This window comes from Neophocaena asiaeorientalis, unplaced genomic scaffold (assembly GCF_003031525.2).
Source record: "Neophocaena asiaeorientalis asiaeorientalis breed wild unplaced genomic scaffold, Neophocaena_asiaeorientalis_V1.1 scaffold150, whole genome shotgun sequence".
NCBI classification, from domain to species: Eukaryota; Metazoa; Chordata; class Mammalia; order Artiodactyla; family Phocoenidae; genus Neophocaena; species Neophocaena asiaeorientalis.
In genome coordinates, this window is record NW_020176571.1 from 6,218,465 (window position 1) to 6,233,200 (window position 14,736).

The 14,736-nt window shown below is 57.8% G+C and overlaps 2 protein-coding genes across 3 annotated transcripts in view; both read left to right on the forward strand.

Moving 5' to 3' along the window:
* Positions 1-663, forward strand: part of LRRC23 (leucine rich repeat containing 23) — a 6,985-nt gene extending 6,322 nt beyond the window's left edge. Inside the window, exon 8 of one of the 2 annotated variants that reach the window (XM_024733340.1) lies at positions 229-663. The gene's annotated coding sequence lies outside the window, so the exon portion shown is untranslated. The remainder of the gene's footprint in view (positions 1-228) is intronic. The other variant, XM_024733341.1, reaches the window with a different exon arrangement.
* Positions 664-823: 160 nt separating this feature from the next.
* ENO2 (enolase 2) lies at positions 824-8,821 on the forward strand. Its single transcript, XM_024733339.1, has 12 exons — positions 824-950; positions 2,113-2,212; positions 2,724-2,819; positions 2,969-3,027; positions 3,316-3,385; positions 3,965-4,098; positions 4,306-4,528; positions 5,767-5,964; positions 6,841-7,042; positions 7,270-7,378; positions 7,541-7,599; positions 7,903-8,821. Exons 2-12 carry the CDS (start codon positions 2,128-2,130, stop codon positions 7,970-7,972), a joined length of 1,305 nt encoding a protein of 434 aa, XP_024589107.1. The 5' UTR covers positions 824-950; positions 2,113-2,127; the 3' UTR covers positions 7,973-8,821.
* Positions 8,822-14,736: the final 5,915 nt, after the last annotated feature.

The following is a 14,736-nucleotide window of genomic DNA, read 5'->3' on the forward strand; positions in this document are numbered from 1 at the left end:
TGGAGGAGGATGGCAGCTGGGCCTAGAGAAGGCAGGAGAGGAGGATCCTGCACTAAAGAGCAAAGCTAAGAATAACAGGACAGAAGGAAGAAAGGAGGGCAGAAGGAGGCAGGAAGAGACTGAGGCTCTGAGACCAGGGAAGTGTGGCAGCTGGCACTTCAGATGGGGCAGAGGCAGCAGTGGGAGTGCAGGGGGCCCAGAGGATTGGCTGCTGTCCTCTTCCTCCAGGAGACCAAAGATGCTGGCTCCAAGAATGAGGAGACTCCCAGTTGGGGGGGCCCACACCCCCTCTTCCGGAGACAGAGGACGCTTTCTCTTGCCCCAGACCTAGGAATTCATCACAGCCCTCCTCCCAGACTCTGTGACGGGCACCTGGGCAGCGGTGACTGCGCGGGAGCAGCCCTCGGGTAGGCCTGGTGGGAACCAGGCCTGGATGGGCCAGGGGATGCTTGAGGAACTGGCTGCGGAGGCGGCGGCCTGGAGTGTTAGGAACAGTTGTTCGTTTTTCCAATAAAGAGACATTTTGATACTCTCGTGTCTGACCGGGTTTGTGAGACACTGAGGCTGTCACGGGCTTCACTGGCGTGAGGCTGAGATTGTTACTTTCCACGGGGTCGGGGCGTGGGTATGAGCGCGCGTGGGCGGCGGGGGTATAGGTCGTGGGTGGCCCCCGGCCCCTCCCACATCGCTCTCCTCCTGCCCTCCCCGCCCCATCCCATCGGTACCCCCTACTCCCCCGCGCTCCTACGTGCGCCTCCGCTGGCGGCTCCTGAATCATCGGGGGCTCCGGGTCACATGCGCCCGCCCGGCCCTATCCGCGCCTCCCCCGCCCGCCGCCCGGGCGCCGCAGCCGCCGCCACCGCCACTCCCGCTCTCTCTGCGCCGCCACCACCACCACTGCCAGCGCCACCGACAGCGCCACCGCCACAGGCTGGGTCTGCAGCCCCGAGGTGAAGCCCCAGCCGAGCCCCGCGCCCCTCCGGCCCCCTCCCCTCGCCGCCGCGCCCCCGCCACTCTCCCCGGGCCTCGCGCATCCCTCGCCCCGCGGCGCTGCGCACCTGCTTCGCCACCCGCGCCCCGCAGGCACCTCCTTCCCCAGCCTTCCCGGACCGCTCGTCTCGGTTTCAGGCTGTCGCCCCCTCCTCATTCGCGCGCCAGGCCTCTGCGCACCTGTGTCTAACTGCGCCTTTCTCCACCCTTGTCTACCCCCTCCCCATGCCCCTTTTCGCCTCCGGTTCTGTCGATGGTAAGGTTTCGCGGTCTCCCCGGGCTGTGCATTTTGACCCTGGCACGTCCTTTGGCTTTGCATCGGGGAAATGTCTTTCTCACGCTTCCTCGGCGTCCGCAGACTCCCTCTAGACGCCCCTCTCCCACTCCTCGCCCGCATCGCCCACTCCGGTTACAGTATTTCCACTGCACCGGGGAGGGATGGGAAGAAGGGAGAATTTGTCTAGGGGCCGGGGGAGGACCGGCCCAGCCGTGCCTCTCCCCACGGGTCTCGCTTCGTCCTCCTCCCTCCCCATGGCAACCTTCAGAGACTGAGGACCCTCTCGCAGACTTCTCTACTGTACATCTCTCGGGAAGAGGAGGGACATACATTTGGAGGGAGATTGGGACCTTGGAGTGGGGGTTAGAGCGTTAGACTGTGGGGGATGGGGGCTCAGGAGGAGAGGCCTCCCGCTGCCCATACGACCCATGCTCTTCTGGGCTCCAAGGAGAAATGCAAACCTAGCAGCCGGACCGCCCTGAGGAGATCTGGGGGAACCCCACCAGCCGGCCGCTGAGGGGGCGAGGGAACCACTGCCGTGCCCCTCCCCTCCCCTCCTCACTGCGGAGTCCTCCCATCTCGTTTTTGATCCTACCCCGCCCCCCACTGCAGTGACCTCCCCTTCCTCACTGCATTGACCTTCTCCTCTCCCCACGGGCGGGGGGATCCCTTCTACAGCCGACGACTGCAGCCAGCTCCTCGTCACCACCACCACCCCCACCCCGCCCAGTGCAGTAACCTCTTTCCCATCCCTCCCAGCCTCCCAGCCTTTGGCCCCTCCCACTGGTCTCAGGCTCCACCCCTCTAAGCCTCTTACCTTTCTCCTTCCTTCCCTTCCACCCAAGGAGATCCCAGCCATCATGTCCATTGAGAAGATCTGGGCCCGGGAGATCCTGGACTCCCGTGGGAATCCCACGGTGGAGGTGGATCTCTACACTGCCAAAGGTAATGGGCAGGGCCTTCCCACAGCCGCCATGCTGGCTTTGCCCTCGCCTGGCATGGGAGGCTCCCCGGGAATTCCCAGTGGGGATGGGGTGCTGGGCCAGGCTCACGCGCCTGGAGCGGGGCGGGGTGGATCCTCCTTTTCCAGGGGAGCCAGGATAGGCCGGTCTCTGTGTGCTAGCTTAGTGTGTGATGCACAGCCTGGCTCTGCCCTCTGTGTTCACCGCGTGTGCGTGTGTGCACCGCGTGTGCGTGCACCGCGTGTGCTGCCTGCGCAGCTTCATTTCTGTGGTTCCACCTGCGCACGTGGGACCTCAGTCGGGCGGATGAGGCCACTGCTTGTGCATCCGCCTCCGTGCGTGTGTCCGGGTCGGGGCGGGGCAGGGGGGTCGTTAAGGAGCACTGGTGGAAGAAGGCTGGATGCGGCTGCAGGGGCGTAGAGCTGGAAGGCTGAAGAATCTCTGGTCCCTGTGGTGTCCTCTCTCTCCATCCTCATTCCACGTTCCCCTCCCAGGGCTTTTCCGGGCTGCGGTGCCCAGTGGAGCCTCCACTGGTATCTATGAGGCCCTGGAGCTAAGGGATGGGGACAAACAGCGTTACTTAGGCAAAGGTGAGGCCCTTTGTCTTTTCCCGGCTCTCCCGTCCCTCTGCTGGGGACCTCACACCAGTCCCCAGCCCTCTTCCTGCATGCCTTCCCCCACCTTTCCTCTTCGGGCCCCGCCTGGCCTGAGCCGGCCTGACCTCTCCACCTCTCCCTAGGTGTCTTGAAGGCAGTGGACCACATCAACACCGCCATCGCCCCGGCCCTCATCAGCTCAGTGAGGCCCGCTCTTTGCTGGGGGTGGGGACCAGGGTCCTGGAAGGAACCCTGGATTAGGGGACGATGAAGGAGAGGGAGAAAGGCCCACCTCTTGGGAATCATGGTTACCGGGGAAGGATGCCCCCTGCTCCCATGGAGCTTCAGGTCCTCTAATCCAGACAGGCCGCTGTTGCGGGAAGCTGGTTGGACCCTGGCTAGATGTGAGCCTGTGTGTGGATGTAGGGGGCCCTCTGGCTTAGGGTCCAGCCTTCATCCTGGCTTTGGGTGATGGAGGCTCTGCTCACAGGGTCTCTCTGTGGTGGAACAAGAGAAGCTGGACAACCTCATGTTGGACTTGGATGGGACTGAGAACAAGTGTAAGCAGGGGCTGGGAGAGAGTCGGGGTGGGGAGGGAACTCACGGAGCAGATGGAGAGCTGAGGGGCCAGCACTGTGGGGGGCTTCTTAGGAAGGGTGACCTGGGACTTCCCTGGAGGTCCAGTGGTTAGGACTCCACGCATGAGCTTCCACTGCAGGGGGCACGGGTACGATCCGTGGTCGGATCCTGCAGGCCGTGAGGTGTGGCCAAAAAAAAAAAGAGAGAGAAGGATGACCCGAGGAGGACTAGCCCTTCAAGAAACCATGAGTTTTACGCCAGTGGGAGGGGAATGACATTAGACAGAAGGGAGAACTTTGCAGCATAAGGAGGGGGGAGTTGGTGGCAGATAGTCTGTGGTCTCAGGGATGTTTAGCAATAGTGCCGCTCTCTGCCCTTTCCACTCACCTCCCCTCGCCGCCCCCCACTATTTTCAGGAGAGGATGGATGAGGTGTTGCAGGAGTGGAGAGGGAGGAGGGGGGTCTCCTTTACTGGCTCCTTTTGGGGAGTGTAGGTGGAGGCGAGGCCTGGAAGGGGAAGGGGACGTGTTTGCTCAGTGCCTTCCTCTGTAATCTCCCAGCCAAGTTTGGGGCCAATGCCATCCTGGGTGTGTCCCTGGCCGTGTGTAAGGCAGGGGCGGCCGAGCAGGAATTGCCCCTCTACCGCCACATTGCTCAGCTGGCCGGGAACTCAGACCTCATCCTGCCTGTGCCGGTGAGACTATGACCTGCCCCTCCCAGGGGTGGGTGGGGAGGGAGTATGAAGCCTTGTGAGGACTGATGGGGCATAGCTAAAGAGAAAGGATGGGGACGGGGGACTCTGAGTCCAGGAAGCTGGAGGAAGTTTGGGATGTGGGGTTGACACTCCCAGGGGCGGAGAGGGAAGTGCTCTGTGACTTTTCTGTCCTCCTGTGGCTCCCAGGCCTTCAACGTGATCAATGGGGGCTCCCATGCTGGGAACAAGCTGGCCATGCAGGAGTTTATGATCCTCCCAGTGGGCGCTGAGAGCTTTCGGGATGCCATGCGACTCGGGGCGGAGGTCTATCACACACTCAAGGGCGTCATCAAGGACAAGTATGGCAAGGATGCCACCAATGTGGGAGACGAAGGTGGCTTTGCCCCCAATATCCTGGAGAACAGTGAAGGTGAGGCCAGGAGCCCCACTCCTAGCTCTAAGTCTCACTCCATCCCGGGACATCAGGAAGGGCCACACATTTCCCCAAGTCCCGAGGAGGCTGCGGGAGGGTCCCTGAGCTAATTCCAAGAGGTTCCATTCCTCGGAGTGGGTGCCAGAGGGCCTAACAAATTCACATGCAGGCCTAAGAGGACATTCTTTATCCACCCAGCCAGATCTGTAAGCATCTGCAAGTTCCCACCGGAGCCCCTGGGGATGCTGGGAGATGGTCTAGGTGACCTGTGGGATCCATCCCCCCCTTTAACTCCGATGGATCCTCAGTTTGATGAGATACACCGTACTCCAGGGAATCCACTCCAAATCTATCCCATTCCCACCCCAACCTCTTAGACTTCTAGGATTTCTAGCCTTTCTCTGCCCTGGGAGAAACCTTATAGTGAAGAGAAACTATACAGGCAGGTAGTGGCTAAGAGTTAACTTTCTGGGGCCAAATTGCCTGGATTTGAACCTTGACTTGAAGAGTTACTGGCTGGGGATCTTGCTCACTTAACTTCTCTGTGCTTGTCTTTCTCGTCTGTAAAATGGGAACAACAGTCTCTACCTCTTAGCATAAGTGTGAGGATTAAATGAGATCATATGTGTAAGTGCTTAGGTGACATAGTTAAGCCCTCAATAAATTATAGCTATTTAAAACAAAACAAACAAACAAAAAAAACAAAACTGGGCTTCCCTGGTGGCGCAGCGGTTGAGAGTCCGCCTGCCGATGCAGGGGACACGGGTTCGTGTCCCGGTCCGGGAAGATCCCACGTGCCGCGGAGCGGCTGGGCCCGTGAGCCATGGCCGCTGAGCCTGCGCGTCCGGAGCCTGTGCTCCGCAACGGGAGAGGTCACGACAGTGAGAGGCCCGCGTACCGCAACAAAACAAAACAAAACAAGACAAAACTATGGAACTTCCCTGGTTGTCCAGTGGTTAAGAGTCCGTGCTTCCAATGCAGGGGCTGCGGTTCGATCCCTGGTCAGGGAACCAAGATCCCACACACCGTGCGGCGCGGCCAAAACAAAAACAAAAAGACTATTATTAACACAATTCCATTCCTCTGCCTTCCTAAAAGGTGGCCTGCTCGTCGCAGACCTGGGAATAACCCCAAAACAACCTTAACCAGACCTCTCCCTAGCAACAGCCCTCCACTTCTGTTCTGAATTTCTTTCTTTCCCTCATTCCTCCTCGTCCATTGTATTCCATCCCCAGCCTTGGAGCTGGTGAAGGAAGCCATTGACAAGGCTGGCTACACAGAAAAGATCGTCATTGGCATGGATGTCGCCGCCTCGGAGTTTTACCGTGATGGCAAATACGACTTGGACTTCAAGTCTCCCGCTAATCCTTCCCGATACATCACTGGGGACCAGCTGGGGGCCCTCTACCAGGACTTTGTCAGGAACTATCCAGGTGAGAGCAAGGGCTGTGGCAGGGGGAGGGCGGGGGGCAGGCAGGGATGTGTTGGGGACAGCTCTGGACCTTACGGGGGTGCTGACCCGGGTGTCAGGGAGAGATGTCCTGAGAAGAACCTGAGAACCAGGGATGGGGTGAAGGAGCCTCCTGCAGAGGTTGGGCTTTGGACGCCGTGTAATTGTGCAGGTACCTGCGGTGAATCTGTTCCATCTGCTTTGGATCCTGAGTAAAGTCATGATCTCTGAAGCTGCTGGGATAAGGGGGCGGGTTTGGGAGGAACTAGGCATGGTGAGAGGGTGACTGGAACTAGCACAGTTCAGGATCTTTGGTTGAGAAAACTGGATGCTGGGGAATTCCCTGGCGGTCCAGTGGTTAGGACTCTGCACTTTCAGTGCCGAGGGCACGGGTTCAATTCCTGGTCAGGGAACTAAGATCCCATAAGCCACCAGTGTGGTGGCTGGATGCTGGATGCTGAATGGAGCTGGACGTCATGGGGATGAGGAGGTGCTGAATCACCCTCTCTAGGTCCCCCAGTGGTTTTTACCGCTGGCTGGAGGCACTTGGTTTCCAGCTCCTGAGACAGAGCGAGAGAAAACAGACTTGGATTGCGGAATGAAGTTTCTAGAATAGCGACGAGGAAGGGCTTCCTGGGAGAAGGTGGGAAAATACCAAGACAGGTTGTGAGACAGCTTCTAAACTCTTGTTTTTTGAAAGGTTTTATGAAAGAATCAAGAAGCAGTTAGGGCAGGCTCGTTTCGGGGGAAGCAGGGGTGAGGAAGCTGAATTGGCCAGGGGGGTCTGACCTGTCCATTCAGGGAATCTCAGCGGGGTGTTCCTGCCTGACTCAGAGCCTCCGCACCGCTCTCCCATCAGTGGTCTCTATTGAGGACCCCTTTGACCAGGACGACTGGGCTGCCTGGTCCAAGTTCACAGCCAACGTGGGGATCCAGATTGTGGGTGATGACCTGACAGTGACCAACCCAAAGCGAATCGAGCGGGCCGTGGAGGAGAAGGCCTGCAACTGTCTGCTGCTGAAGGTCAACCAGATCGGTTCGGTCACCGAAGCCATCCAAGCGTGAGTGCCTGCCGTCCCTGACTCAGCCCGTTTCTGCAGGATGCCTCTCACCAGTGCTCCCAGCCCAGTCTTGCCCACAAGTGCTGAAGGGGGCAGGGAACCTGGAGTCACTTTCACGGCTCTCCTGGTTCTGCTCCCTCCACCCAGACGTTTCTTGACCAACATAGGGGATGAGAAGAGGGTGCGGGCGTGAGGGGCTGGGGCTCAGTGCTGCTGTACGAATGCAGGTGCAAGCTGGCCCAGGAGAATGGCTGGGGGGTCATGGTGAGTCACCGCTCAGGAGAGACTGAGGACACGTTCATTGCGGACCTGGTGGTAGGGCTGTGCACAGGCCAGGTGAGCGCCAGAGAGCCCTTTGTGCAATCGGTGGGTTCTAGGCTCAGGTGGCTCTCTCCTTCCAGGTGTTTGCGGGTGTTGGGGGAATCTCAAGGGAGTATAAGTTTCCTTTCATGGGGCAGACGGCGGCCACGGAGCTGCTTATCTTTTGTGGTGTTTCAGATCAAGACTGGTGCCCCATGCCGTTCCGAGCGTCTGGCTAAGTACAACCAACTCATGAGGTGAGGGGACCCGGGGAATGGAAGCCCAGGGCCCAGGGGGTTATAAGCTGTGTTTCTCCACCATTTCCTCTCCAGTGCCTGGGGCCTGGAGAACAAACGGTAGGCATCCAGAGAATACTTGTTTTTGATCGATGGGTTTACAGACGGCCTGATTGACAGCGCACGAAAGCCAGGGAATGCCCTCGCTCAGGCCAGGACCCGGGAGCAGGTGGTGCGAGGGGCTTGGAGGATGGTGGCCCCATGGGAAGCGGGGGCGGTCCTCCTGCTTCCCTGACTCTTTCCTTTCTGACTCACCTCTCTCAGAATCGAAGAAGAGCTGGGGGACGAAGCTCGCTTCGCCGGACATAATTTCCGCAATCCCAGCGTGCTGTGATCCCTCTACCTGCCTGGAGACATGGAACCCCTCGCCCGTCCTCCTGGAACCTCTTCTTTCCAGTCCTGCTCGAAATTTCACCCCAGACAACACCCCGCTGACCTGCTGCGCTGCTCCTTGACTGGTCCAGCCCCTGCTGTCTCCGCTCTCGCCCACTCTGGGTTCCACACTCTCCACTCCTTCCTTTCTCTTCTCCCTCCTCAAAAACTGGCCATGGACTGAGGATGTAAGGGCATCCATGGAAGACCAATCAGGGTCTGTGCTGGAGCGTCAGGGCTGGTTGTTGCGGTGTGTAGAGGGGCCGTGTGTCATGTGTGCTTTGCGCTGGGTCTGTTGGTTTCCAGGTTGCATATGAGACAGGAACTGCGCAGTGCTGAGTGGAGGGGAGTGCTGGCTGCGTGCTCAGGCCTGGCCTAAGGCACTGATGTATTATTTATTCATTTATTTATTTTTCATTCATCCTGTTAATGATTCACTTCCTCATAACTCCAGGGCCAGAAACTGGCCTGACTGGACGGGACCATGTGTCTGTATTTCATGTGACTGTAGATTCTGAGATGGCCTGGGGTGGGGGTCTTGCTGGAACGGGAAGGGTCACAGAAAGGGGCGTCGATGAGGGTTCCTGTGTGCGTGCCAAGCCTTAGCCTCAGCCTGGCTCGGTCCAGAGGTGGGGCTGTGTGCCCGGGGCTCCTCCCCTGTCCCTCTCTCCCCAGCCTGTCTCCCCCTCCTCGTTCATTCTTCCTGCCGCTGCACCTGAGCACCGTCTCACTCCCCCGTGCCGTGTTCCACAGCTGCCAGCACCTCTGTGGCGTCGAAATGAGCACCACCATTAAAGTGTGAGTCACCGTGCATTACTGTGTCTGAGGAGTCTTACTCTCGTCCACACGAGGGGACAGAAGATGGAGCTCCTGGAAGTCGGTGAAACTGGATAGCAGAGCTGGGGAGGGCACAGAAAGAGGAAGAAGCCCAACAAATAGGCCAGGAGGATGGCATTGCCCACCTCACCCTGGCCAGGCAGGGAGCACATTGCCTTGCCGTGTCAGCAGCGAGCCTGGCCCCAGGACCCAGGGGAACTGGGGGCCCCAGAATTCCTAAAAGTATCAAAAATTGTGTGTGTATACGCATTTTTGGAGAAAGGGATCCAAAGGGTTTGCAGATTCACCAAGGGCCTTGACCAGAGGAGGGATAAAGCCTGTGGGCTGGAGCAGCTCCGGTACTGGGCCTCTCCCAGACCAAGTCCTGGCTGCTTCTGGGATCGACCAGCACTGCCTGGGCAGCACCCCCTGCAAGGTGGGGACCCGGGGAGGAAAGGATGGTGCTTGGGAAGAATGGTACCATGGAGCGAGGGAAGAATGGTACTGGGGGTGCAGAAGCCGGAGGAAACAGCCTTCCAGTAAACTGGAGATTCAGGACCTGGGGTGCTCAACGGGCCCCTCCCAGGGTCAGCCTGCGAGAAGGGTGCCAGTGTGTGGCCGGGGAGACGCACTATCACCCTTCAGCTCCAGCGGAGCCCCAGCATTGAGATGGGAACCCAGGAACCACAGGGGACGTGGAGCTGTGGCCACTAGAGCGAGTCAAGCTTCTGTAGGCTGTTGACTGCACTGGCTCCAGGGCGAGGGTGGGAGGAATCGCAAGGCTGCTCCCTCTGTGGGCCTCCCACCCTGTTTGTTCTCTGAGTCCTGGTCCTGGGCCCCCTCTGCCATCCTGCCCAGCTCCAGGACTGGAAGAGGATTCCCGTTCTGTATGGGCAGGACCCGTTTCTCTGCTTTTCTCCTCCTGTGTGGCTGACAACTCAGCCCTTTTCAGTCGAAGAGTTTCTCGCCCCATCCTCTGTGCCTCTTCATTACCGCGCGGGCATCTCAGCTTTCCCTTCTCTGCTGTCTCCTGGTGTCCTTTTCTGTTTCCCTTGGGGGCACACCGTACTTTTCTCTAGGGTCCATTATATCCATCTTTCTTCAGTAACTCCCGGTCGGAGCCACATTTCCTAACCTCTGCCCTTTCCTCCTTGCTAGGTCGCCTCCTCATGCCCCCCACACCCCAACCCCTCAGGTACTGGCTTGGATTGGGTTACAGCTAGCTCTGCCTGGGCCTCCCGGGCCCCTCTCTCCACTTTCCTTTTGTGCCGTTGCCTGGAGACGGGTGGGTCGTGGGGGACTGGGGCCAGAGAGGGAGCTGGGGTGAGGGATGGTGGTGGGGTGTGTGTGACGCTCCCTGAAGCTGAGTTGTGAGCCCGGCCCGCAGGTAGGGGAGGAGTTGGAGGGGATAGGCCCTGGCTTCTCTTCTCACTCTCCTTATCCCGTTTCTACCACTGCCTACGTTTTTCTTTTAGGCTCCGCTATGTCACCATCCTAGCCCATCCCTTAGTGGTTAAAAAAGGAGGGAGAAGAGCTGGGCCTGGAAAGGAGCTGGGAAGAGCCTGGGCCAGGGCCCAGTGGGGGACTGAACTGAACAGTGCAGACCGGGAGGAAATGCAGTGGAGGGGGAACCATGGGGAGAGGAGGAGTCTTGGAACAAAGTTGGGGGGTGGGGAGAAGGAGCTGGGGTTCTCCTAGGACACAGATGAAGGGAGTGGGCAGCAGGGGTGGGGGGGGGGGTGGAGCTGTCTGGAAAGCCCTGAGGGATAAGGAAGGTGGGACTGGGGTAATAAAGTGAGTGCCAACCAGTTCAAGAGTCTGAAGAGTGGTGATTCATTCCTAGGCCAGGGAAGCCTTCCTGCTCAGGTTCCCCGGTGCCATAGAATCCATTTAGAGCGTCTGGGTCCTCCTAGAACTTGGCTGAGCCTGGCCCAGGGAAATACGAGGCAAAATCTACTAGTTGCTACAGAGCTAAGCTCCTTCCCTCTCAGCAGGCTGGTGGGATCCTACCCTCAGGGCCCACCCTCGGCCTCTAGCTGGCGGGCTCACACACAAACACCAGCCCCAGCCCCAATCTGGAGCGCTACTGAGGGCTCTCAATCCAGACTCCGGCTCCAGCTCTTCCTGTTTCCCAGCCTGCCTCCCTCCCATTCTCCGGCCTTCCCAATCTCAGCTGCCAAAAATCACCCAGCATCTTGGTGTCCTTTGTCCTGAGAGATGTTGCTGCTTGGTGTGGGGCAGGGAGAGAGCCCAGGAGACTCTGGGGGGTGGAGACTGGGAGTGGCTGGGGACTGTCAGGGGCAGAGGCTGCCTGGAGAGGGGTCTGCGGTGGAACTGTCTCCACATTAGAATGGTCGCGATGGGGGAACCTGGGCACCAGGGGTTGTCTCCACGTGGAGCCTGATCCCCACCGACCCCTTCCCTGTAGCCCAAAGTACTGTGAGTGATGACTTCGTACAGATTTGAGAAGGAAAATGGAGCTGCTACCAGCCAGAGGGCCTGAGGATGGTGTCCCACTCCCCTAAATGAACGCTCATGCGCCCCCATTCCTACCATTTCCTTCTACTGCTTTCCCTTTCCATCTCCCCTGGCTTGTCCTCCCTATCACTGAATTTCCCTCCTCCTCTGCATGGCCACCAAAGGCCTTGTCGATCTTACATTTCTTTCTCATCTTCATTACCACTCCCTTCCACCCGCACCCCATTCTATCTACCTTGTCTTGCCAAACGAAACCCTCCTCAGCTCTTTTGGAAACCACCACCCCCTCGACCCCCCTGGAATCCAGCCATCCTCCCCACCCCCACCCCATCTTCCACCTTCCTCTCCCACCCAGAACCCAGGCCCCTAGAATCTGCATCTGGTCCCACCATCTCCGTCCTTTCTTAAGGTTCCTCTTGCTTTCCCTTCTCTCTCCACATGACATCTCTAGACTCGTCATTCCCCCACATTCTTATATTTGCTGTTCTTTCCCCAACACCAATCACCCCCAAACTCTTCACTCTCGTCCAGAAACCCCATCCTCCTGTGTATGTCTCCATCTTTTCAATTTCTTCCCCTCATTATGCCCCAAACTTCCATCCCATTCTCTCTCACAAATGCCCTCCCAAACCTCTTCTGCTACGTTTGCCAAAGACGCTGTCACCCCAAGCTTCTTTCCCCTCCCCTTGTCACACACCTCACTGCCCCCGTGGCCCCCAAGAAGCTCCATCTCTCCAACCTAACTCCATTCCCCCATCTCTGCCACAAACCCACAGGCTCCCCCCCCTCACCTCTACCGCACACCCCTTGGCCCCCAAACTTCTCCAGCCCCCCTCATAACTGCCCATACAACCCACGGCCCCTCCTACCTAGCCCTCTCCCACGCCAGGCCCGCGGGCTCCCCGCATTCCGCCTGAGCGAACCCCTCCCCGCGCCCAGGCCCCCTCGGCCTCTGTCTCTGACAACTCGCCCGGCGAGCTCAGGGGGTGGGGCCTGCCCCAGAGGAGGGATGGGGGCCGGGGCACCCGGAGGATCGGGAAGGTGGGGGGAGTTGGGAGGATCTCAGGAGGAGGGCTGATGGGGCAGGAGGGTAGCCAGGACCCTGGGACCCAAAGAGGAACCCCGAGGTGGAGGGTCGGCGGAGGAAAAATGGGATGCCCGTGAGGGGGCTTCGGGGCGAAGGCAAAAAGGAATGGAGAGATGGCAGCGAGGTGGGGCATGAGGACTCCAGGAAAAGCCCCAAAGGCCCAGAACCCGGGTTTCAGAGCCCGGGGTTCGGGGTGCTAGGTTTAGAAGGGAGTTGGGAAATGGGGAAGGGGTGTGGTAGGTGGGAAGAGAGGGATTGTAGCTGATGAGGGAGGAGGATGGAACCTGGGGAAACGGGGGCTCTGAGAGGGCCACCTTTGAGAAGAAGAACCCGGCGTGTTCCCGGGTGGAAGTGGGAAAGTGATGTCTTTGTGACTCAGTTTTCTCTCCCCTACCCCGGGTCACCTCTGACCTTGTTTTTCCAATCTCAGACACAGGTACTTCTTGGAGAGGAGCACACTGGGGCCCAGTAGTGTGGGTCCTCCTGCAACTGATGAGGAAGACTGGAACCCTGAAGGGAGAGTTAGGGAGCAAGGGTTTCTGGGAGGGTGGAAACAGAGGAGAGAATTGGGCAGTCTTATAGGCACTCCAAACAAGTTGTGACCCCCATCCTCAAATCCCCAGAGCACCCACTGCCCCTCTAGCTGTGGTTTCCTTAAGAGGGGGTGGATCTTCATTACTGTTTTGTGCTCAGAGATTTCCCTTTGTGCATGGACTTATTTCTACTGGGGTAGGTACTCTTAAGCTCCCTTCCCTGAGGGTGCTATAGGAGGACAGGAGCTGCTTTGGCAACTGTAGGGGGAGTTGCTGGCAGATGGACCCCCGGGATGGACTGTAGAGGGGCAGGTTCTGCCATTTTGTTGCCATGGCAATGACCCAGCGGGATGTCTAATAGATGGGGGTTCAGAATCTTGATCGGGCCTTTGGCTATGCCCTTGGAACTCTTGGCTGGGTTCTGGAGGATGTTTCTGGAGCTGCTCATGGAGAGGAGGTTCCCCAAGGGGTCCACCGCCTTCCATCCAGCTGTCTTTGGGAGAAAGGTAGACATATTACTTGCAGGTCGTAGTTGTTTCTCTAAGACCCTCCCTTTAGGCATGGTGGGGGGATAGAAATGCTCCTGTTCCAAGTTATGCCATCTTTTGGCAGTTCATTATTAGGGACTTTCTGTATAGTCTTTTTCCTTCTTTGCACAGGTATTCTTCCATTTTCTTAAACTTGAGTCTTCCTTCCCAAGTATCCCTTTTCGTCTTTCCCAGACTATCCCCACAGCGACCCCTTCCCTCAGCTAACCTTGGACCTTCTGTTTCTCTGACCTTGTAGGAATGGCTGGGCTCTCCATGCCCATCCCAGGTGAGGGTGGCCCGGGGGAGAGGGCTGTGGAACAGCCTGGTGTAGTGGAAATACTCCAGAACAGGAGTCGGGAGACCTGGGTCTAGTCCTGGCTGTACCTCTAACTAACTGTGACCTTGGTCAAGTCACTTCTTTGAGCCTCAGCTTCATTATCAGATGAAGGGATTATAGATAAGATGATATCTGAGGCCCCTCTGACAACTGTAGATTCTAAGGCTTAGGCCAGTGCCTTGTTATCTGCTGGTCTGGGCTGCACTGTTATCTAGGACTGGTTTGTGAGTCTGGCAGGTCTGGAATGATGGTGGAGGCTGGGCCAAAGATCCTGGAATTCACCCTGCAAGCCCATCCTAGAAAGCCTTGTGCCTCGAGTGTATTCCTTCAGACAGCCTCCTCAGATTTCTCCCTTAATTTCTTTTCTTGTTCTTACTTAGAGACTCTTTCCCTATTTTTCATGTTTTCACCTCCGCAATCCGGCCTTTATCCTTTTGCTTTTGCGGTAAAAGGTGCCGACGGTGAATGTGCTTAGTGTTTTGCAGACACATAGTAGGTGCTTGTAGATAGATCGGAGTTACAGTGACTGGCTACTAGGACAGGAAGGAGGGTAGCTTAGCTTGTTGGTGCTAAAACATGGTCCAGGTTCAGGAATGTATATATAACCCAGCCCTACCTCCTTCTCTCTCCTGCCACTCCTTCTCCCCAGGGTCACCTACCCTTTTATGACTGCTTTTCTCCTTCAGAGCTACTCATTGTTAATTTTATCAGATTTTAACTGATTAAAGAAGTTGAGGTGGGGGAGGGCCACGCGAGGCTCGCTCTGCTCTTCAGGTACATGCCTGCCTTTCTCTGACCTATTGGATCCCCTGACTCTCACCAACCATGAACAGGTTCTGTGATAGGAAGGAGAGATGAGCACCCTCCTTTAAGGGGCTGGCAAAGACACCCCAGTCACAGTCATCTCTCGTGCTTTTGTTAGGATTGTTTTCCCCTTTTGTTATG

Bases quoted from the DNA above. Each gene is read 5' to 3' on its own strand.
- ENO2 (XM_024733339.1), top strand. From the start codon at position 2,128: ATGTCCATTGAGAAGATCTGGGCCCGGGAGATCCTGGACTCCCGTGGG. The intron at 7,379-7,540 runs GTGAGCGCCAGA...GTGGTGTTTCAG, and splicing joins TAGGGCTGTGCACAGGCCAG to ATCAAGACTGGTGCCCCATG. The intron at 7,600-7,902 runs GTGAGGGGACCC...CACCTCTCTCAG, and splicing joins AAGTACAACCAACTCATGAG to AATCGAAGAAGAGCTGGGGG.